Source organism: Leptomonas pyrrhocoris (genome assembly GCF_001293395.1).
Source record: "Leptomonas pyrrhocoris isolate H10 chromosome Unknown, whole genome shotgun sequence".
NCBI classification, from domain to species: Eukaryota; Euglenozoa; class Kinetoplastea; order Trypanosomatida; family Trypanosomatidae; genus Leptomonas; species Leptomonas pyrrhocoris.
Window position 1 is genome coordinate 2,067,919 of NW_015438357.1, and position 21,342 is coordinate 2,089,260.

Here is a 21,342-nt window from a genome sequence, read left to right on the forward strand (position 1 = left end):
CAATATATATATATATATATATATATATACGTTTCCACGATGAGAAAAGACAAGCGGTGGTGAATACGGGTTAAATTAAGAAGGAAAAAACGTTTTTGCAGGACACCGCATTTTCCACCTTCTGTTTCGTCTTGTTTACCTTGTCCTTGATAGATGTAGGACTTCCCTTTTTTTTTCTCTCTCTCCCCCTCCCTTTCTCTTTCTCTACCTCCTCCCGGGGGCCATTCGTTTCTTTCACTCTTCATAAATGGATAACTTGTTTCGCAATACGTTTTCGTTGTTGTTGTTTTGCTTCCTTCTTCTACCTGTTTTCCTCTCTTCTTTTTTCCCTCCCTTGTAGTGCTTCACCTCTACTGCTCTCACGTTTTATTTTTTCCTTGAATACTTATTACAGGCACGAATAGCGATACCACTTATCATCGGTTTTCTTTTCTTTTCTCTCTGACTTCGTCATCTCATATATATATATATATATATGTTTGCTCAGGTCTTCACTTTGTCCTCGTCTGCCCATCTTGTTGATTCTTTGTCTCGAAAGAACCGTCATTGGTGCCGACTTCAAGCCAAGACAAGACAAGAAAGAAGACCTTCAACAATTGGAATTATCGACCTTGTTTGACGAAGACAATCCCTTTTTTTTTCCGAATACTACGTCCGTATTTTCTTGTAAGTTATACTCATTACGCTTTTTTTTTTGGTTTTCTGTAGGTGCTGTCCGATGGGGCCATCAAACTCTCACGCTAGTTCGTTTCAGGCTTGTACGCGGTGAGCGGCGTACTTCGTTTGATTTTTTCCGCGTTACTTGATCCTTTTGTTTTCTCTCTCTAGAAGTTGAGGGTTTAACTAAACTAGACTTTTGTGACGGCATCAAAACTATTTCTTTTCTTTTCCCAGTTCGTTCGTGTTTTTATCAGCTTTCTTTTCTTCTTTCTTTTCTATTTTTGTTTCTGTGTACCTTTGTAGGTGGAGTCTTTTCGAAGTGCCTCTGTATTCCTCCTTTGTTTTTTGATCTCCTGTTGATTATGGCAACTGAAGTACGTACTACTTCTGTTGCGTTTCTCTAATACTTATTACGGTTATTCCTATTACTGCTGCGCCTTCGCGTCGTCACAGAAGTTGGATGAGGCGACCGCTACAACAAGAGCACATCCACACGTTGTAACCGGCGCACAACTTCGGTCCCTTCTTTTTCGCGTGTAAATGCAAGTGGTAGGTTTGTTTCTAAATAACATCGCCACCGGAGGTGAAAGTGGCATTTTCGTTTTGTTTTTTACGTTCTTCCTGCTAAAGCTTCCTCTCCTTCTCCGCGTTTTTTCTTTATTATTATTTGTTTTCTTCATCCTGTATAATGTGAAACGGTCATAACTCTGCAAAGTGTAGCGCACTTTCTTCGTTCCTTTAAGCGCAAGCTACGTAAATTATTCATCTAAATTCTCTTTTTCAAATTAGTTATACCTTCATCGATCAAATGTTCGATCTTATTTTGTTTTCTTTCCTTTCCTTCTTCCTCTCAGCCTCTCAGCCTATCAGCTTCCCAACCTCTCCAAGGATTTCCGCGCTCCATCCTCATTGCCATTTTCTTTTCAACAAGCACGTGGGCATCCACAGCTGGCATTTCATCGGACCCGCCGAAGTGGCTGAAAAAGGGTCTTTAAGCAGCCAAAGGCAAAAACGCTTATGATGCTCACAGGTGTCCATGAAAAGAAAAAGAGTGCCAAAAAATGAAGGAGAGGGGGGAAGGAGAGTGCTAGAGTATATTTACCGCTGTTGCTCTCTGGTGAATATCCTCACCCCTTTACTGCGAAAGATATCTAAGTGCAGCGGCACTGATGCTTATAAACATTACATTGTCTATGCGGATGTAGCCAAGCTTCACTTCTGCCTTGTAGCGACAGCTTTTTTCCTCCTTTTTTTCTTCGCCGTCGTTTGCACCGCCAACATTCAAGAAGGTGGTTTCGCATCAGCGAACAAAAAGTGCGTTTTGTGGTTTCCACTGTTTTCTTTCTGATGTTTCCTGCTCTTTGGCTTCTGACAGTAGAGTCTTTTTCTCTCGGTTATTAAATCATCGCTCTTCTCCCACACCTTCATTGTTTTCGTTCCCGAAGGATTTATCGGTCCGGGTTTTTTTTTCTGCCACTCATGATTCGTCGTGGCGCACTTTTTAGCCGACGATACTGTCGTTTGCTCCTTTGCAATTTCTTTGTTTGTTTAAGCGCTCTTGTAAATCGTTTTAGCTTCCCTAAAACGTGATTCCTTAGAAAGATGAAGTGCTTTTTCTTTTTTACCATTGTTGCGTGTGTTCGACTCTCTCGCTACCGCAACGGCTGTATTGCTGCGTAGCCGCCTTTTCTTTTCCTACTATCAGTGTAGTTCACCTTTCGGTCCCCACAATTTGCCTTAAAAATGATTTTCACTTCCTTTTTTTTTTTCTTCCCTGCTCGCCGTTGAATCGTGTCGGTGCTTCTCGGCCTTGACGCATGCTCCGTGTGAGACGTCGGAAACCCATGCATAGTCGCTAACGTACAAGGTTGGTGAGCGTTACACGTGACGGCCGCATTTTTTTGTTTGTTTTCTTTTACCTTTGGTTTTTGGCAAAGCGAACAAAAAAACCCCCGATATTATTAATAATATTTGCGATGGCAATACTGGTCGACAAACAACAAAATGACTTCTTTCTTTTGTCTTTTCTTCTAGATTCAACGTCCGGCCTACGATCGTAAAAAATGAAAAGAGAAAATTATGCCAGCTCGCATAAATGTGAACACGAAGAGAAAAGAAATATAAACGGAACAAGCACACACACACACACACAGCCGCTTCGCATCTTTGCTGGGCAGCTTTGGTAAGAGGGTAATTGGTGTTGAGCCCTTTCACGAATACGCTTCACGGGCTTCAGCTTCTATCCTGCTACTGCTTTCCTCCAAGCCCTCCCCCCACTGTGCTCAACAGGTACTATGCACTCAGCGGGTTTTTAGAGGCTGGCGCGCCAACACTACAGAGTAAAAAAACGAAGGAGAAGTGAAAATCGCGATTTGCTGCGGCGTTGGGCGACGGGGAAGTATTTAAACCATGGTGAACTACTCTGTCGTCTCTTCATTTTCTTTTCCTGGATGGGGGCAAGTGTTCTCTGTTGTGAACCGCGAAGAAGCTGTGACTATTTTGTTGCTGATATTGACTTTGCTGCTTCGTTGTATTGCTGCTTCACACTTTTGCTGCTCATCCTTTCAGGCCTCTAAAACAGTATCCACATCATAAATCGAGCAGCAACATGGACCCCAATGCCGCGGCTCAGCAGCTTCTACAAAATCAGAAGTTTGTAGAACTCTTCCAGCGCGCGCTGGGCGAACCCGGAAAGGGCGACGGCAGCAGGGGTGGCGGTGCCGAAAGCTTTCTTGCCTCCATGCCCAAGGAAGGTGACCCAAAGCGTGAGGCGTGGCTGCGATCACTGCAGGCGCGTCTGCAAGCTGAAACGGCGAATGAGGCAAAGAAAGATCTGGAACAGGTGCACAGCGACGAAAACGGGCAGTGGATGTTTGTTCTGCCGGAGCCGGGGTTTTGCTTCAAAACAAATGTGGCGGGCGGCTCAAAGGTGTTCATCAACGTGTGTCAACACGCACGAATCGCGGAGCCGGTGCCGATGGAGCCCGCGGCGGGCGAAGACGACAGCGAGGTGCGCTATCGAATCCCGATTAGCTGCGGCCAGGCCAGACCGGACAAGGACAAGGGCGGGAAGCCCTGCAAGGTGTACGACGTTATTGTGAACCCCACCACCATCGCGCGCTGCGGCGAGGACAACGAATTTCGCCGTTTTGTCGCCGCCCTCTGCATGCAGTGGATCAAGCAAAAGTCGGAGCCGACCCTCAACGCAGACGAGTTCCGCAACTTGAACTTTAAGTGCAAGGGCACGCTGGAGCCGCAGCGCATTCGCCTCTCCGCCACCCCCAAAGACCCCAACGCGATGGGCGATGAAATCAAGCTGCCGTCCAGCTCTGGTGGTGCCACCGCCCCGTCGCAGATAAACGGGACCCGGGGCACTGGGAAGATGGTGCAGGAAGTCGAGCAGCCAAACGCTGGCAATCGTGCTGTCGACGAGCAGCAGACGAGTGGGCCCAGTGATGGCCTCCCACAGAACAGCGTCACCGCCTCTCCCTCTTCTGCCGTTGCTGCTGTGAAGAGCGTTGTGGCGGACGGCGCCTACGACTGGACGACGCACAAAAAGGCCGCCCTGAACCCCTACTTCAAGGAGAGCGTACCGGCGCGCTACGTTGTGTCGCTTTTCCTGCCTGGCGTTCAGACGATTGCCGAGGTGGACGTGCGCATTCATCGGCGTCAAATTCAGTGCTTTTACATTGACGAGGTCATGGAGAACAAAGAAGGCGAGGGAGGCACCACCACAACACCGGCCTCGCCGTTTCTCACTGCCACGCTCGACTACCCGGTCTCTGACGATGCACTGGAAGCGAAGTACATACGCAAGACTCACATGCTAAGACTACGCGTGGCCGTGTCGTTGCCGGACGAGACGCAGGCCGCCGTGACAAAGCCGGAGCGCGATGTGACCGAGCTTGAGGACGAGGAGCGGCGGCGTGCGCAGGAGGCACGTGAGCGGCAGTGGGCGGCTGCCAAGGCCCAGAGGGAAAAACAAGAGAAGGACGAGGCCGCCGTCATGGAGGAGCGGAAAAGCTACGTGGAGAACCTGTCAGCCGTGCAGGCCGGCGACATTCCTCCAGTGGTGCGCGAGGAGGTCGACCAGATGCCGCGCGAGCAGCTTCCTGCTATGCTACACCGCCTCGAGGGTCGCCTGCGCAAAGGCGACTCGATTGACGTGCTGCTGGACAAGCTGCCTGCGCCGATGCTGGACGCTCTCATCGACTACATTCGCGAGAAACTGTCCCTTGAACCGCGGCCAAAGCCGGCGCCGAAGAACAGCGGGGAGGCCAGCACTATTGACGCACCCGCGGCGTCAAAGGGGAGTGGGCCGGCGAAGTCTACTACTGCAGCTGCTCCTCCTCCACCGTCGTCGCAAGAGTTCAATGCGACGAAGCAATCCGAGACGCTATTTGGCGTTGCGTTTCACAACCGGTATCTCTTTGCCCTCGATTAAGCGCGGTGAGCTGGAGTGGGTTGGTCGCGACAAAACTGGTAAACGAGCGCTGGTTATAGGAAATGCCTCTTCATTCCCAGGAGCTTGCGCTCAATAGATCGCACAGCGAGTAGCGGCGGCGGGGAAGGTCGCTTTTTTTGCTGATCTATTCATGTACCGTGCCTCGACCGTGGAAGTCACCGCAAACCTCTTCTCTAATACCTATATATAATCTTCACTACTCCTATGCGCGATGCATTATTTAATAATTCTCTTCCCGCCGGCTGTGATTTCGAGGCCATGGCTTTACGATGTATAGATACTCCAACTCTACTAAGCAACCGTGCTAAATCACACACAAGAAAACAAGAAAAAACTGTGTTCTCTTTTCTTTCTCGGGCTTCGGTGTTTAGTTGGGTTTGCGCCTACCGCCTTCTCTAGCGGCTACTGCCTCCGCCGACCGTGTCAAATTTGACTGCCGATCATAGCATTTACCGTTGCGTGCACGCAATCTGCTGCTTTCTTTCACTAGCGTAGCGCTGCGCTGCTCGACTCTCTGAAAGCAGAAAGAAAAAGGAAGTATTCTACAGCGTGACCTCTCGCGGTTCCCTCTTGTTGGTGTTTCTTTTCTTTCTTGTTTTCCTGTCTACTCTGTCTCTTCCTCCCCTCTGAACTCTCAACGATGCAATTGGACGGTCGACGTTTCAAAGAAGAAAAAGAAAACCGGTAGTATATACGCGCAACGATAATTATAGATGAACCAATCTTGTTCTTCCCGTTGCTCCTATTTTTTAGTGTAGGTACTATTGTAGGTATTATCCACTTCTCTTGCTTTATTGTCTCTTTTTTTTTTCATTTCATCTCCGCTCAAGCGACGAAACTCTATTTTCTGTTTTCCCCTTGGTAGCTAGGGAGGTTTTTTTTTTTGAGGGGAGGGGGGCTCGTAGTATCCAATGCTTCGTCGCACGTTGCTGTCTCGTGTGCATCTCTTCACGGCCCTCGTCCCGCAAGTGAAGGTGCAGGGTCCGCACTTTCTCACCGCAGATGAAGTGACCGCCGCCGCGGCAGCCCTCGAGGAACGCAAGGCCTACCTGAACGTTCCGCAGCTCACCCAAGGCATCGAGTCCCTCAGCAACATAGGTACCGCGCATGAGCAGCGCGACGCCATTGGCAAGTTTGCGAAGAGCGTTGACGAACTCCGCGCGCAGCTGTACCGCAAAGACAGCATTGACCCTCGTCGACGCTTAGAAATTCATGAAGCCATCATGGCGGCTGGCTTCTACGAACGCGTCATCAGCGTCACCCAGCTGGAAGGTGAGGGGATCCGTTACGTGTTAAACCACTACAATTTTGATGTCCGACGTGACACCACGATCACCTCGAAGGTGCACGAGACGTTGCTGGAGGAGAAGACGACCACGGCCGAATCGGACCAGCTTCTGCGCGAACTGCTGCTGCTGGAGCGCCGCCTTACCGGCGAGTATCGCTTCTCTCAATCTGGCGGGCGACGCTGGTTTGCGTTGGGTCTGCCGCTATCGGAAATTACGACCGAGACGGAGGCGCAGCGACTGATGAACCTGGACGTGATCAAGAGCGACGGCAACCTGACGATGGCCGAGGTGGACTCTAGCAAGATGTGGAAAACGGTCACTATCAAGCCGAATGGGGAAAGCCACACGACGTTTGCGGAGGCAGCCGGCATCTTCAAGGACGGCCGCGCGGCGGATGTGGTGTTTGAGCTGCGTGTGCAGAAGCCGATTCCCCCCTTGGACTATTGGGAGCGCCTGCGAGAGACGCTGCTGCACTACTGGGTGTTGTGGTTTGCGCTCTGGGTTTCCTTCTTCATGGTGGATGAGGAGATCATCACGCTTGTAGCTCTCATCTTTTTGAAGCACAAGCAGACGCAGATTCTGGAGGAGGAGGCAGAGAAGTCCGGAGGAAAGGTATACGTCGCCTCCGCCACCGGTCGCGCACACGCCTGAGAAACGCTGTTGTTGTTGCTCGCCCCTTTCCTAGCCCAGCACGCAGGCTAGAAACAGTAACTGAGTGTGTGTTGAGCATCCTCACCTGCGCGCGCTCGCTCTCTTGCTCACATTGCCTGTCATTCTGTCTTCCATGACTTGCTGCTCATACACAAACAAAAGGAGCCCATACTGTATACCTACCACGTGTACTTGTAGCTTTTATTGGTTTACGCTCTTTATCGTTTTTTTTTTTAACTCTTGGTCGTTTCACGCTGCGTTCTCACACGCTTATCCAAACCGAGAAGTGTGGTGTGATTTTTCTTCGTTGTGCTTGCTCCTCTTCGGCCTTGCTGCTCTCTGTACGGGCGGTGTCTCTATCGTCTTTCATCTTTCAGGTGCGAGATGAAGCAACGAGCGGCAGTATCAAGAAGGGTGAGTCGCAAAGGAAGCGCCGGGTAAAAGTGATTCCAGCATGCGATGTCTTTCTTCTTTGTTGTGGTTGTCGTTAAAGTGAGGCGCTGCTGGAGTGTAGATTACGGTTTGAAAAATGCTTCTTTCTAGGTCAGTCGACCTTTCATTCGTCTTTGCCTCTCTTCCTCTCTCTCTCTCTCTCTCTGTTCCCCAAACCGAAGTACTCATTCATCACAGTGCTGTTTCTTCGGTGTGTTGTTTACATTCTTTTTTTTTTCTAAGTAATTTGGACCAAATGACGCCTTCTTTTCTTCGTATGATGTGCAGGCTCCTCTCCTGGAGCGTCTACGTGCTCTTCCTCGCCGTCGTCTCTCTCTTCAGCACCGGCGCCTACCACTGGGCCGTGAAGACCTACCGCACCCCTTCTCAAACAATCAACCCGGTCATGTACCCCTCCTTCACGGAGCTCAACGTGTCTGCGTATGCGCCAGCCATGCGCGAGCACTACTACCGTCTTTGGCGCACCTACGACTGGATGGCCGACGGCTACGCGTCCCCGCGCATCAGTGGTGTCTACACCCGCGTCCCGATGGTGTACGTGCACGGCAACGGCGGCTCCTACTACTGCGCCCGCTCGCTTGCCCGCTTTGTCTACGAGTCGAATGCCCGCCTGCGGCAGAACGCGATGCGCGACTACCGCACCAACGTGAAGCGACGCATGTTTCACGATTACAAGGACAGCGGACTGCTGGATGACTTGACGGAAGGGACACCGATCCCGTTGATGGTGCAGCACCGCATTGAGGCAGAGCTGGTCCGCGACGAGTTGCCGATGCTGGGGGTGGAGCTCTTCTCGGTGGACTACCTCGAGGAGTCATCCACGCAGACGGCGACCATCGTACTGAAGGAGGCACGTTATTTAAATCATTCCGTCAACCTCATCGTGGCGGGCTTCTTGAAAACGTATGCCGAGGTGCTGACCGCGTCACCGGCCCTCACCTTCGATCAAGAGCGCCTCAGCGACGATCATCCGCTGCGGCACAGCGCGACGGACGCCACCGTCGGTGTCTCGGCGGCAGCGGGGAAGGTGCTGAGGCAGGTGGAGAAGGAGTACACGATGAGTGTGTGCTCCCACGCCTCGTTGCCCGCAGACGAGAAGCAGTGCGCGCAGGCGAGATACCTGACGAAACGCTTCTCCACCCTGGAGCGGGTCCGCGCCGAGGTGCAGCGGGTGCGGGATCATGGGGTTTGGGTCTGGGCGGAGTCGCTCGGCGGCGTGACGGCGTTACTGGCGACGATCATGGCACCGCAGCTGTATGCGGGGATTGTCCTGGTGGGCACCCCCACCCACTACCCGCCCCTGTTCTTCGACCACGCCAGCGTGGGGCTGTACGAGGCACTGGATGGGGCCGTGCTAAACCGCTACCCCTCCGAACTCGCCTCGCGTCCGAGCGACGGCGAGGAGGACGAGCGTCGCGACGACAGCGCTGTGGACTGGGCAAGCGTAGTGGCCGATGAGAAGACGCCACATCGCGTTCTGCGCGACCTTCGCGCGGTGCCTCGACCGGCGTTGCGCCGCCGCCTTCGTAACCTCACCCTGCTCGCCATCAACGGCGGTACTCTCGACGACGTCGTCCCCTCCATCTCCGGTTACCTGCAGCGGTCCACGCCGCGGCCCATCGGCACCGCCGTCAACCGCAGCGCGCTCGTGCAGGACGGCGCGTGCCGTCGCGATGTCTCAACGGAGACGCTGCGCGGCTGCGGGGCCGCGATGGACCACCGCGGTTTGGTCTACGGTCTGCAGTTCCTGCAGCACGCGGCGGACTCGCTCGTGCAGGCGGCCTTGTTACCCCACGCCAGCGTCTACATTGGGCGGGAGGACACGCTGCCGTCCTTCACCCGCGAGCGGCTTTTTCCCACCGTCGTCGAGACACTCATCGACGACCGCTTTGCCGCGAAGCAGGACGAGATCCTTTTCCTCCACTCCGTGCGGGACTCCCTCACGGGCAAGTACATCAAAGAGACGGTGGTCCGCGCGATGGACGAGCAGCTGAAGGAGCTCTGCGTCGACGGGAAGACGCCGATCGACCTGAACGACCTACCCGTGTACGACGAGGCAGACGAGGCCAGCGGGTACTACGACGGGTCGAAGGCGTTGAACATTCTGATTGGGTCAACAACCCTCTCGCCGGATCGTGTCCTGGTGCCAAACATTCAGCTTTTTCACGACCAGGTGCGTGAGACGCCGGTGATGCCGGACGAGGCGGTGTCGAAGGTTGCCACGCAATTGCATCTCCCCACCACCTACAAGGGAACAAGTCTGATCTCAGGCAAGACGCTCCAGACGGCGTTTAGCTTTGCCGTGTACCGGCGCTCCAAGAAGCGCCGGCAGCCCACTCTCCTCTGGCCACGGTTCTGCATGTTGATGAGCCGCGAGCAGGGCCTCGGTACAGCACACGCGCATCTTCAATACGATAAGATTGACATCGCTGGCATGGTCGACGCACGGGATGAAAGGTACTTTGGCCCCCACTACGTAGGCAGTCGTGTCCGGGTGCGTACGGAACCGGGGTTTGCTCTCGTGCGTGGCATAGACAGCGCCGTGCTGGAGCCGCACTTGCAGGTAAATACCCCAGCCAAATCGAACGTCTTTCCGCTTGTGATGTGTGGCTCGCTGCACTCTTTCTACCTCGCCCTGCGTGGACAACACTTCCTCGCCGCTGATGAGCCGGAGCACCAGCTGCAGTACTTCTACGGCCCGTTTGTGGAGAGCCAGACCAACTTCACCTACGCCTGGAAGCCCTTCAGCACCTACCCACCGTTACTGAACGAGACCTACCTCGTTTACGTCCTTGGCGACTCGAAGAAAGCGTCGCGGCCAGACGTTTTGCTGCCCACCTACAGCATGCTGGAGGAGGCCTCGATCTTTTCCCCTGCGTACTGGCGCTGGCTTATGGAGTTGTGGCCGCAGCGTTGGCTGGCGTCTTTCTCCATGTACACCGGCATCGCCCGTCTCGGCGGCTCCTACATCGTTGTCTTCTTTGCGCTCTTCTTCGCCATGGGTGCGCTGGATGACAAGCTCTGTGCCACGCCCGAGATGCGCGCGCGGATGTGGCGGGGGTCGCCATTTCGCCGCATCCGTTGGCTGCGTCCGATGACCGGCATCGTGGTGGGGGGGCTGGTGCTGGAGCTGGCGACGGGCACCTGGGCGTCCTTGGCGCTGCGGGAGTGTCTCTCAACGGACCCGCCGCCGTACATCTCTGACGCGGCCATGATACAGCGCATGTCGGTGATGGAGAAGATCACGCTGGTCGTGCTGTACGGCATGTGGCCCGACTACCGCACCTGCCGCTTTTCCTGGGTGTCGATGCAGGGCGTGCCGGAGTGGGCGACCATAACGGCGCAGCTCGGCACCATGTACCTCGGCTTCATCTTCGCCGGTGCGTTTCTCGTCGTGGGCTTTACCCTCATGGCGGGCGTTGGCGTGGCCACCTATCCGATACGCAAGCTGGTGCTCATGCCGCTCTGCCGCCGCGCACCACTCCTCCTCGCTGTGGTGTTTGCCGCCTTTTGGGTGATGCCGACTACGTTGCTGGTCGTCTTTCCTGCTTTCCCGCTGTGCTTCGTGGACCTTGTCGGCATGGCCCTGGTGAACGCGGTGAGTTGGATGCTACCGCGATGGACGCGGCCGGGCTACAACTACCGGCTCGTGTGTTTCTTTTTCTGTGAGGCGTGCATCTTTCCCTCGCACTTCAATGGGCTTGTCTTGACAATCCGCAACACGGTCATGCTGAGACACGCACCGGCCGCCATCTTCGATGCGGAGCGCTACGCCCCGAGTCGGCCGCAGCTCATTATCTTCGGGATTGTGCAGGCGTGCCAGGCCTTGGCCTACGTCGCCATCTTCTGTGTTCTGCGCCACGAAGAGACGCTGCGTCACGCGAGTAGGACGAAGGAGGGGAACGGCGAAACGAGTGGAGGGGAAAAGGCCAGCGCTGATGCCGACCTCTCTGTGGTTAGTGCGATGGGGACGGGTAAAGCGAACAAGGAAGGGGGCGGATATGTGCTGGGAGACATTGGCCGCCGCTACCCGCTGCTACGTCGTCTGCTGCGTCTTCTCAACTTGCTATCCATTATGGCCACGCTATGGGCTGCGGTGATCGCACTGCGACGGCCCATCGAAGGCGGCTCCTCCTTGCTGGGTAACATGACGCTACTGGTGTACCTCTCCACGTTAGTGCTCCAAGAGGTTTAGTAGTGCGCATGTTGAACTCATCCGCATTATGAATGGTTTTAGTGCCATCCAGCGGTTTTCTTTTTGTTGTTTGGGATCAGTTGTCTTTCCTTTTTTTATTATTATGTCTCGTCGTCGTTATATGTAGATCCCATTGTGGTGAGCCCTTCGCAAGTAATGAAGCATGCTTGCCAAGCCGCAGTGCGGCTTCTTCCTTGTTGGAGAAGGAAAGGCAACGTCGCCTGCGGTGTTTTCGGTGGCACACTGTTCTCCTCACTTGCATGTTCTTCTGTATGTGCTTTACGGAGTGTAAAAGTGGCCAAATTTATGTGTAGACGACTGCTGCCACAGCAGACGCATTTTTCATTCAAGCTAAAAAGCTCTTTGGTTTCCATTCCTTTCGTTTAGAGGACGAGCGTTGTGTGAACCAACACAACAACATTTCTCCTTGTTTTATTGTCCTCTGACTTCAGGTCGCGAGAAAACCAGACGCATGCGATGATGTTATCTACAATGACCGATGAAATTGGTCAACTTAAGTTATCCAATAGTTGGATATATAAATGAGGTGGTACGTGGCACTACATAACTCACGCCTTCCGTGCTTTCTGAATTTTGACGTTGCAACTTTGCAAAACGCGACTCCGTGCTGCTGCTGCTTCTTCTTCTGAATAAGCAAGGCAAAACGACGCGGTAATGGCACAAAAAAAAAAGCTCTCCAGTCCTGACGCTTTTCTTTATGTCTCCTTTCCGCATCACCTCTCCTCTCCGCTCTTCTTCCACCGCGTCTTTCTTGCCCTCAACGACGCCGACACACGGCAGCTCATCAGAAACACTAATAGACGTACACAGATACATGCAAATAACAGTCTTATAGAAGTTAAACAGGAAAACGCAAGAAAACGTCGTCGTTCATTCTTGTCCTCTACTCCTTCACATACATAGAAATACACGTATTTTGCATGCGCTTGTCTGATAATTCCTCCTCTGCTGGTGTCGCCCTCCCCCTTTTTTTTGCGGCTTTAAGAGCGAAATAGTCGGCACGCGCGGCAAAAGTGCGCTGCTAACGCTGCGTGGCTGTTTCCTTCAATAGCCTTTTTATAATTACTTATTATTATTATTATCATTTGTAACTCTTCATCTTCTCTGGCGTGTCAGCATGTCCACCCGCCTGGAGAGCGGCACAAAGGAAGGGTGGCTCTTCAACTACTATCCCACCTCCGAGACGGTGCGGGAGGAGGACGGCGTAAGCGGCGAGGGCGCGCAGCGGGCAGCGTTGGTGCTGCTGTTTCAGGACTTAGCAGGCGACACGTTTTATGTTCATCTACATTACAACCCGTACATTCTGGTGCAGGCGGTGGAGGGACATGAGCGCGAGGTGGAGCTCGGCTTAATGTCCGTGTTTGGCCCCCAACTCATTCACGAGATCACCCCCATCGAAAAGGAAGATCTGGACCTGATCAATCACCTGAGTGGCAGGAAGCGCGTCTACCTGAAGGTGGTTTTCCGCAATGTGCAGGACCTCACGACAGTGCGGGGACGCCTGGAGAAGGAGGTGCAGCGCAACTCGTCCCGCGCCACCGACGTCTCGTTACAAAACCTGTTCAGCGGCTCTCTCGGCGACGCTATGGCCAAAACGTTCGAGGAGGACGCCCTCGAAAGCGCGGCTAACGGCGGCGGTCGGTGGATGGACTGGATACAGGACATCCGCGAGTACGACGTGAAGTATCACATGCGGGTGGCGATCGACATGAAGGTCTACGTGGGTCTTTGGTACGATGTCACCGTGGTGGAGGGGGAGGCGAGCGTGCGGCGGTGCGACGACAGCCGCTATGCCCCGGCGATGCCGCGTGTGGTGGCGTTTGATATTGAGACGACCAAAGCGCCGCTGCGCTTTCCACAACCGGAGGTGGATCAGATTTACATGATTTCGTACATGCTGGACGGTCGCGGTTACCTCATTATCAACCGCGAGATCGTCACCGAGGACATCGCGCCTTTCGAGTACACGCCGAAGCCGGAGTACGAGGGATTCTTTGACACCTTCAACGAAGACGACGAGGCAGCCACGCTGCGCCGCTTCTTTGATGAAATGAACAAGTACCAGCCCAACGTGTACGTCACGTACAACGGCGACTACTTCGACTTCCCATTCATCCACGCGCGCGCGCTCTACCACGGCATGAATATGCGCAAGGAGATCGGCTTCACGCAGATGGCCGACGGCGCCTTTCTGAATCAGCAAATCCCACATCTGGACTGCTTTTACTGGGTGAAACGGGACTCCTACCTGCCGCAGGGGAGCCAGGGCTTGAAGGCCGTGACAAAGTACAAGCTCGGCTACGAGCCGATCGAGGTGGACCCAGAGAACATGCTCCCCCTCGCCCAATCGCACCCACAACGAATGGCGTCCTACTCGGTATCTGATGCCGTGTCTACGTGGTACCTCTACCAAAAGTACGTCCACCCCTTTATCTTCTCGCTCGCCACGATTATTCCCATGTCCCCGGACGATGTCTTACGGAAGGGCTCGGGTGGTTTGTGCGAGTCGCTGCTGATGGTGCAGGCGGAGGCCAACAACGTCGTTTTCCCCAACAAGAAGGAACTGGTACGTGAGCGCTTTTACGAGGGACACCTCATCGACATGGAGACCTACATTGGCGGTCGCGTGGAGGCGCTGCGCAGTGGTGTGTATCGCTCCGACATCCCGATGACCTTCAACATGAATCCAGACACCTACCAGAATCTCATGGACGACGTCGACAACGCCCTTCGCTTCTGCGTGGAGGTCGAGAACGGCGTCAAGATGGAGGAAGTGACAAACCTCGAAGAGATCAAGACGGGCATTCTCACAAAACTCGCCGCACTGCGGGACCACCCGCACCAGCAAGAGAAGCCGTTCATTTACCACCTGGACGTAGGTGCGATGTACCCCAATATTATCCTTACCAATCGCCTGCAGCCCTACGCAATTGCGCGGCCAGACGTCTGCGCGGGCTGCTGCTACAACTCCCCCAACAACGAACTGCAGTGCAAGCGGGTCATGTCGTGGAAGTGGAGGGCAGAGCTGTTCACCGCAGGCCGGTACGAGTTCCAACGTGTAAAGGCGCAGCTTGAAAACGAGTCCTTCGCGGCTGGCGTCATTGAGCAGGCGAATTTGGCCGCCGTGCAGAAGAAGGCATACGGTAATCGGAAAGGCAACGTGCTGGAGGGCACCGCCTACGAGCGCAAGGACGACTGGAAGAAGAACGGCAGTAGTAATAATAATAATAATAGGAACAACGGCATTGGAGGTGGTCGCTTCAATGCCAGTAGCGGCGGGAGTGGATACCGGCAGGAGTCCCGTCACCAGCAACGCGAGGCGGCTGACGCGCTGCTCCGGCGTGAGTTCGGCGGCGGAAACAACGGCGACAACGGCTCGGACGACGACGACAATGACGAAGACGGCCCGAAGGCCTTTCACAAGCTGAATGACTCGACGCAGTTCAACATGCTGAAGCGGCGCCTCAGCGAGTACAGCCGCAAGGCGTACGGCAGAATTCACGAAACGCGCGAGGTGATGCGGTCGAACGTGGTCTGCCAGCGCGAGAACTCCTTCTACGTCGACACCGTCCGCCTCTTTCGCGACCGCCGCTACGAGTACAAGGCAGCGTTGAAGACATGGAAGAAGAAGCTCGATGCAGCCACCGACGTAGATACGCGGAAGGTGTGTCAGAGCCGCTGCGTGCAGATGGAGTCGCTGCAGCTGGCCCACAAGTGCATCTTGAACTCCTTCTACGGTTACGTGATGCGCAAGGGCTCGCGCTGGTCGAGTATGGAGATGGCCGGCATCGTCACCTACCTTGGCGCCACGCTCATTCAGATGGCACGCTCGCTGGTGCAACAGATCGGCGTACCGCTGGAGCTGGATACCGATGGCATCTGGTGCTGTCTGCCGAACACGTTTCCTGAGAACTACACCATCAAAACTTCCAACGCGTCCAAGTCGAAGATCTCGCTCTCCTACCCCTGTGTGGTGCTCAACAAGATGGTGCACGACCGCTACTCGAACCCCCAGTACCAGAACTTAGTCAGCCCCGGTGTGTACGAGACGCACAACGAGTGCTCCATCTACTTCGAGGTTGACGGCCCCTACCTGGCGATGCTGCTGCCGGCCAGCCGCGAAGAAGGCAAGAGCATCAAGAAGCGGTACGCCGTGTTTAACCCGGATGGCAGCATGGCGGAGCTGAAGGGGTTTGAGCTGAAGCGCCGCGGAGAGCTGATGCTGGTGAAGGACTTCCAGGCACAGGTGTTCCGCCGCTTCCTCGACGGCACCACGTTGGCGGAGGCCTACGCCTCGGCCGCCTACGTGGCCAACACGGCACTGGACCTCCTCGAGTCGAAAGGTGACGGCTACGACCCCGAGGAGATCCTCGAGAAGATTACGGAGAGCAGCAACATGAGCCGACGCCTGTCCGAGTACCCGGAGGCGCAGAAGTCGCTCGCCATTACGACGGCGCGACGCATCGCGGAGTTCCTCGGACCGCAAATGGTGAAGGACAAGGGTCTCGCCTGCCACTTCATCATCTCCCGCATGCCGGCGGGCCGACCGGTGACGGAGCGGGCGATCCCCGTGACGATCTTCCGCGCTGAGCCGGCGATCCGCACGCACTTTCTGCGAAAATGGACCGGCGACACGACGCTGCCGTCCGAATTGAATCTGAAGGCGCTGCTGGACTGGGACTACTACACCGCCCGCTTCAGCGCGTGTGTGCAGAAGATCGTGTCGATTCCGGCGGCGCTGCAGTCACTGCCGAACCCGGTACCGCGCGTGGTGCACCCGGATTGGCTGGAGAAGCGCATTCGACACCTCAACTCCCGCTACCGCCAAGTGTCCTTGGTGGGCATGCTCGCCAAGGCGAAGACCCGTAACGAGGAAGAGCGGCAAGGGGCCACGGCATCTGCAGGAGCAGCCGCCGTTGTGGTCACGGCCACTTCTGAAAACGAACTTCACATCGAGGGCGACGACGACGTGACTGTTGTGAAGGGTATTCGCAAAAGCAATGGCGGAGGAGGAGGCAGAGAACTGCAAGACTTGGAAGACATGATGAGCCCCGGAGCTGGGCGTGCGCCGAAGCCCAAAGGGCCGACGAAGCCAAAGCTAAATTGCGCACGTGCGCAGAACGCAGCGACCGTCGACGGCGACTCGGACGACGACGACGACGCAGCGGTCGAGGTGGAGTCGGAGGACGACGTGGAGCGGCAGCAGCGCGTGGCGGACGCCGAGCTCGACTCCCTCGCCCACGATGTCAAGCAAAAGTACTTCGCGCCGAAGAGTACCGTCGCGTTGGATGCGGGCTTCTTCGCGGAGGCCGGCAGCAAGCGGTGGCTTGCGCAGCGCAGAGACGCGTGGTTACAACGTGCGCGTCTGCGCAAGGAGTTGGCATTGGAAAACGGGTTTGGTGACGTGTCGCTGGACGGCGAGGCGAGCGGGGCGGCCGCCACGGTAGTGAGCGGCCTCAACAGCCACTTCATCGACCTCAAGTCCCGTGCGCTGGCAACGACGTGGAACGTGATGGAGGTGCGCGAAACCGACGAAGATCCTGGCGTCGTGCAGGTGCTTGCCGCGCTCGATCAGAATCTCTACTCCTTCCGCGTTCAGGTGCAGCGCACCGTCCTTGTCGACGTCGACCCAACGTTGCGGCTGCACGGCTTTGAGGCGGTAGAGCTCAACGGCCGCGTGCTGCCGCGCCATGTGGTGGCGGGCCGCCTGTATCAAGTAGCCATCACACCCGGCGAGGAGGGGGAGAGGCGACTGAACGAGCTTCGCATGATGGAAGGGGTAAGACAGATCTACGAGCAGCACCGCTCTCGCACGGAGCTGTTCATTGAGCAGCTGGGCTGCTGTGCGTCTGTGGATGCTGGCCGACACCTCCGCAACGCCCGGCGCCGACCGCCGTCGCAGCGGGAGATGTTCGGTTTGGAGGAGATGGAAATGAACTCCTACTCGAACTACCTCGGCCGCGGCGTGGCTGACCGCACCGTCTTTATCTTTCAAGCCGTGACGGAACAGCAGCGCGGCCTCATCGCCGTCGTGTACCCGCAGACGAGTTCGGCGCTCGTCGTGTTCATCCAACCCGCGGAAGCGCCTAAGCCGTCGATTAACTGGACGACGGTTTGCGAGGAGGGCGCGCGACGCCTTCGCACGGACCCGCCTGCGCCGATCCACGTGACAGCGGAGACCGCCGTGGATCAACGAGGGGCGTGGCGGTTGATTTACCAGCATTTGAGCGCGGCGCTGGAAAGCACCCGTGCACCGTTGCTGGCGGTGCTGCAGAGCTCGCAGCCAACCGCCATACTCTTACAGCAGCACGCGCTGCCCACCGGCCTGCCCTACCTCCGCGTCCTCGGTGCAGCAGAGGATGAGCGACTGCTGAGTGACCCCTTCCGCTGGGCCCGGCTCCTCTCCAAGCGCCTCTTCGAGCGCTTCTTCGCCTCTCTCCTGTGGGTCGAAGAGCGTTTGGCGCTGAGTCGCATGTCTGGCATCCCGCTTTGCAACATCGCGCAGGACAGCTGCGTCCACGTGCTCGACGTCCTCTACACCCGCGCCCTGCACCGCCGCAGCCACGTTCTGTGGTGCAGCAGCGACGCTGCCGTCGCCTTCGACACCGTCGAGGAGCGTCCGCGGGCGGTGTGCATGGCCGGCGGCTACCCGGCGTGGTGCGTCGACTTCAGCCTCTCCCGCCTCGACGTTGTGGCGCTGCTCTTCTCGCAGGTGATCGAGGAAGGCGATGACCCAAATGCACGCGTGCTGTGCGACAGGGGCGTGTCCACCCACTTCAACATTCTGCGGGACCTCGTCGCGGACCTGCTCGGGCAGGCGGTGGAGAACACCTTGGCGGACACCCTCATGAACAACGTGGCGCGCTGGCTGCGCGACCCGGTTTCGGTCTGCTACGAGCCTCGTCTCGTGGAGATGCTGAGCGGACTGGCGCACCGCGCGTTGACCGGCGTGCTGCTCCGGCTCGCGAAGCTCGGCGGGCGCACGGTGAAGGTGGACGGCGAGTCGGTGACGGTGCTGACGGCGAAGCACTCTATTCAAGAGGCCGTGAGCTTTGCGAACTTCGTCGCCACCTCGCTGCAGGACCAGCCGATGCTCATGCTGCTGGCGCTGCAGCCGGTGCGGTACTGGTGCCCGTACGTGGTGCTCGACCCCCGCAACTACGCCGGGCTCTACGTGTCCACCGAAGCCGCTGTGCGCATTAGGGAAGGCGAGAGCCCCTCCCGTGCGGACCTGCAGCTCAGTCACCAGTTCACCATGACTAGCCGCCTGCCGAGTCGGGTGCGCGCCATCTTCGTCGACCGCGTCGTCGACACACTCTTCAAGCTGCACGCGGCGATTCAGGCAGTATACGAGGACACCGTGAAGGACCACACCGTCACCCTGGCGACCCGCCACGACCACCTCGCGCGCCGACTCCTGCAACGCTCGCAGGCGCTGTGCGAGGGTGACCTTCAAACGGCCATCATGGATGAGGTCCAGCGCGTCGCCGACACCCGCGACCTGTACACCGTCGAAGAGGACGCCGCAAGACAGAACGGCTCTCTCACGTTCTGGTCCAGCAGTGCCGTGGCGCTCGAGTACGCCAAGTGCATTTGTCGCGTCTTGGAGCTCATCCCCTCCAACGGCGCGGTGGGAACGGTGCGCAACAACTGCATGCGGCTGTGCGGCATCAGCCCCTTCTCCCCGCTCGCGCAGTTTCAGTCTGACCCTTTTCTTACCTACCGTTTGCAGTCCCTCACGTGCAGCTTCTGTTGCAGTCACATCTCGATTGACCTGCTCGCCAAGCGGAAGGCGCCGACAGCTCCGTTTACGTGCTCAGAGTGCGAGGCCCCCATCGCCGCCAGTGCCGTGGAAGGTTCGCTGGTGCGTCACGTGAGCCAGCTGTTGCGCGCGTACAACCAGCAGGACTTTGTGTGCTCCAAGTGTCATGAGATGACCACCACTTACGTGGCGGAGGGCTGCTGTGGCCCGCTGGTTGGCAAAGCAGCGCGGATTGAAGGTGAGCTGCGTGCTTTGCAGTACCTCGCCAAGAATCAAGGCTTTGCGTGGCTGATGGAGAGTGTGGAGGCAGCGCTTCTCTGCTCGTAGCAAAGTGCATGGGAGGCGGCCACCGCCAGGCCGAGCAAACGATTGCTCGTATTTTTCACTTCCACCTCCCGAAGTGTCATCATTAGGCTGCATTTGTTTCACATCCACGCCATAAAAGATATCCATAGATGACCCATTCCTGCTGCCGCTTTTCGTTTTCTGTCGTGATGGGGCCATAGAGGGAAGGAGGGGTTACTGCAGTCGCAAGACGATCAGTATTTAAAAGTTTCTTGTTATGATTACCCCGCACAACAGCTCACGTATTTTCGCTCTCTATACATAATTCTACTTCAAGATAGCACTAACCTGCGCTTCCACAAGCTAGGGCTGCCAAAAAGAGAGTGCTACCCTTTCAGATGTTGAAGAGACACGCAGTAAGCCTTTTGCGCGACCATCGCTCGACAGAGTCGCTTGACGCATGTATGTTTTCTTCTCCGTCCACGCACACGGAGCTATCAAAGGCAGAAACGCACCGGAGCACGACTCACCCTTTCTGTCTAACGCAGCGCTCTCAATGTCATCGCAGGGTGAAATCGATTTTGGTCACTCAGAAGTTCTTTCCCCACAACGCTTTTCTTTTTGTGTGTTGTGGCCATCGTCAACCCATGTAACCGTTTCCCGCTTCTTCGTTCTGTCTACTGCCATATCGGTTTTTTTTTTTATGGCACCCAAATGGGCACACCCCAAACACACCAAACCGTACAGAGTACAACATGCTGCGCTTTACCTCTTTGGTACTCCGGCTACGGCCGCGACACATCATGTTCACACCACCACCACTCGCCAAGCGCACTGGGAAGTTCCGCTGTCACGTGTGCCAGAACGCATGGTTCTCTCACCACGTGTGGGTCACCAAGACGACGCAGCGTGTTTATCAAGGCGAGTCGTGCGAGAAGTGCGGTACGTCCACGAAGCCCTATTACGTAGGAAGGCCGGAGGAGACAATCTTTAATCGGGCCACCACCCCGCACCCTGTTAAGGCCGGCGTCTCCAGCTCGCGGCACGAGCGCAAGTTGAAACACTCACGGTACGACTTTCGTGTGCAGAAAAACCGACGATGATGGATAGGCGAGAATAATCACTGCCTCGCCGCTGCTTTTGTTTCTTCTCCGCCTTTCGGAAGTCATCTGAAAAGAAGCGCTGCTGATTGTGCTAGGACCTCGCCGCCACGCAGCAAAGCAGGCCACAATTCTTATGAACGCAAAGATAGTCCTGTCACTTTTCGTTTGTTTGTTGGTTTCCTCACGGCACTTTCGCCTTCTCTATTTTGACGTTGTAGTTGGAAAACGTCTTTTACTCTTCACATCCGTTCAGCAACAACAACAAAAAACTAATGAGCACCTTCTCTTCTCTCAATTCAACTGTAGACCAAATGGACTCGATATCGTCCGGCACTGTTCTTGGGAAGCTTTTGTCTCTGATCGCACCTTTTTTTTGGTTTTTGCCGGATTCATGAAATGCGAACTGTCGGTGGTGTGCCGACATTTTCTGCGATTCGATATCCTCCCCACCGCGCTTC

The 21,342-nt window shown here is 55.8% G+C and overlaps 5 protein-coding genes across 5 annotated transcripts; all 5 read left to right on the forward strand.

Annotated features, from left to right (window-relative positions):
- Nucleotides 1–3,143: 3,143 nt before the first annotated feature.
- ABB37_00673 (hypothetical protein) lies at nucleotides 3,144–5,104 on the forward strand (the record flags this gene model as incomplete). The annotated part of the gene is made up of 1 exon (XM_015796958.1): nucleotides 3,144–5,104. The coding sequence occupies exon 1, from the start codon at nucleotides 3,269–3,271 to the stop codon at nucleotides 5,102–5,104; it is 1,836 nt and encodes a 611-aa protein (XP_015664966.1). The 5' UTR covers nucleotides 3,144–3,268.
- A 687-nt stretch (nucleotides 5,105–5,791) lies between these two features.
- On the forward strand, nucleotides 5,792–7,065 carry ABB37_00674 (putative mitochondrial hypothetical protein; the record flags this gene model as incomplete). The annotated part of the gene is made up of 1 exon (XM_015796959.1): nucleotides 5,792–7,065. The coding sequence occupies exon 1, from the start codon at nucleotides 6,037–6,039 to the stop codon at nucleotides 7,063–7,065; it is 1,029 nt and encodes a 342-aa protein (XP_015664967.1). The 5' UTR covers nucleotides 5,792–6,036.
- A 612-nt stretch (nucleotides 7,066–7,677) lies between these two features.
- Nucleotides 7,678–11,713, forward strand: ABB37_00675 (hypothetical protein; the record flags this gene model as incomplete). Its single annotated transcript, XM_015796960.1, has 1 exon — nucleotides 7,678–11,713. Exon 1 carries the CDS (start codon nucleotides 7,754–7,756, stop codon nucleotides 11,711–11,713), a length of 3,960 nt encoding a protein of 1,319 aa, XP_015664968.1. The 5' UTR covers nucleotides 7,678–7,753.
- Nucleotides 11,714–12,512: 799 nt separating this feature from the next.
- ABB37_00676 (putative DNA polymerase epsilon catalytic subunit) lies at nucleotides 12,513–19,823 on the forward strand (the record flags this gene model as incomplete). Its single annotated transcript, XM_015796961.1, has 1 exon — nucleotides 12,513–19,823. Exon 1 carries the CDS (start codon nucleotides 12,852–12,854, stop codon nucleotides 19,821–19,823), a length of 6,972 nt encoding a protein of 2,323 aa, XP_015664969.1. The 5' UTR covers nucleotides 12,513–12,851.
- A 703-nt stretch (nucleotides 19,824–20,526) lies between these two features.
- ABB37_00677 (hypothetical protein) lies at nucleotides 20,527–20,884 on the forward strand (the record flags this gene model as incomplete). Its single annotated transcript, XM_015796962.1, has 1 exon — nucleotides 20,527–20,884. Exon 1 carries the CDS (start codon nucleotides 20,537–20,539, stop codon nucleotides 20,882–20,884), a length of 348 nt encoding a protein of 115 aa, XP_015664970.1. The 5' UTR covers nucleotides 20,527–20,536.
- Nucleotides 20,885–21,342: the final 458 nt, after the last annotated feature.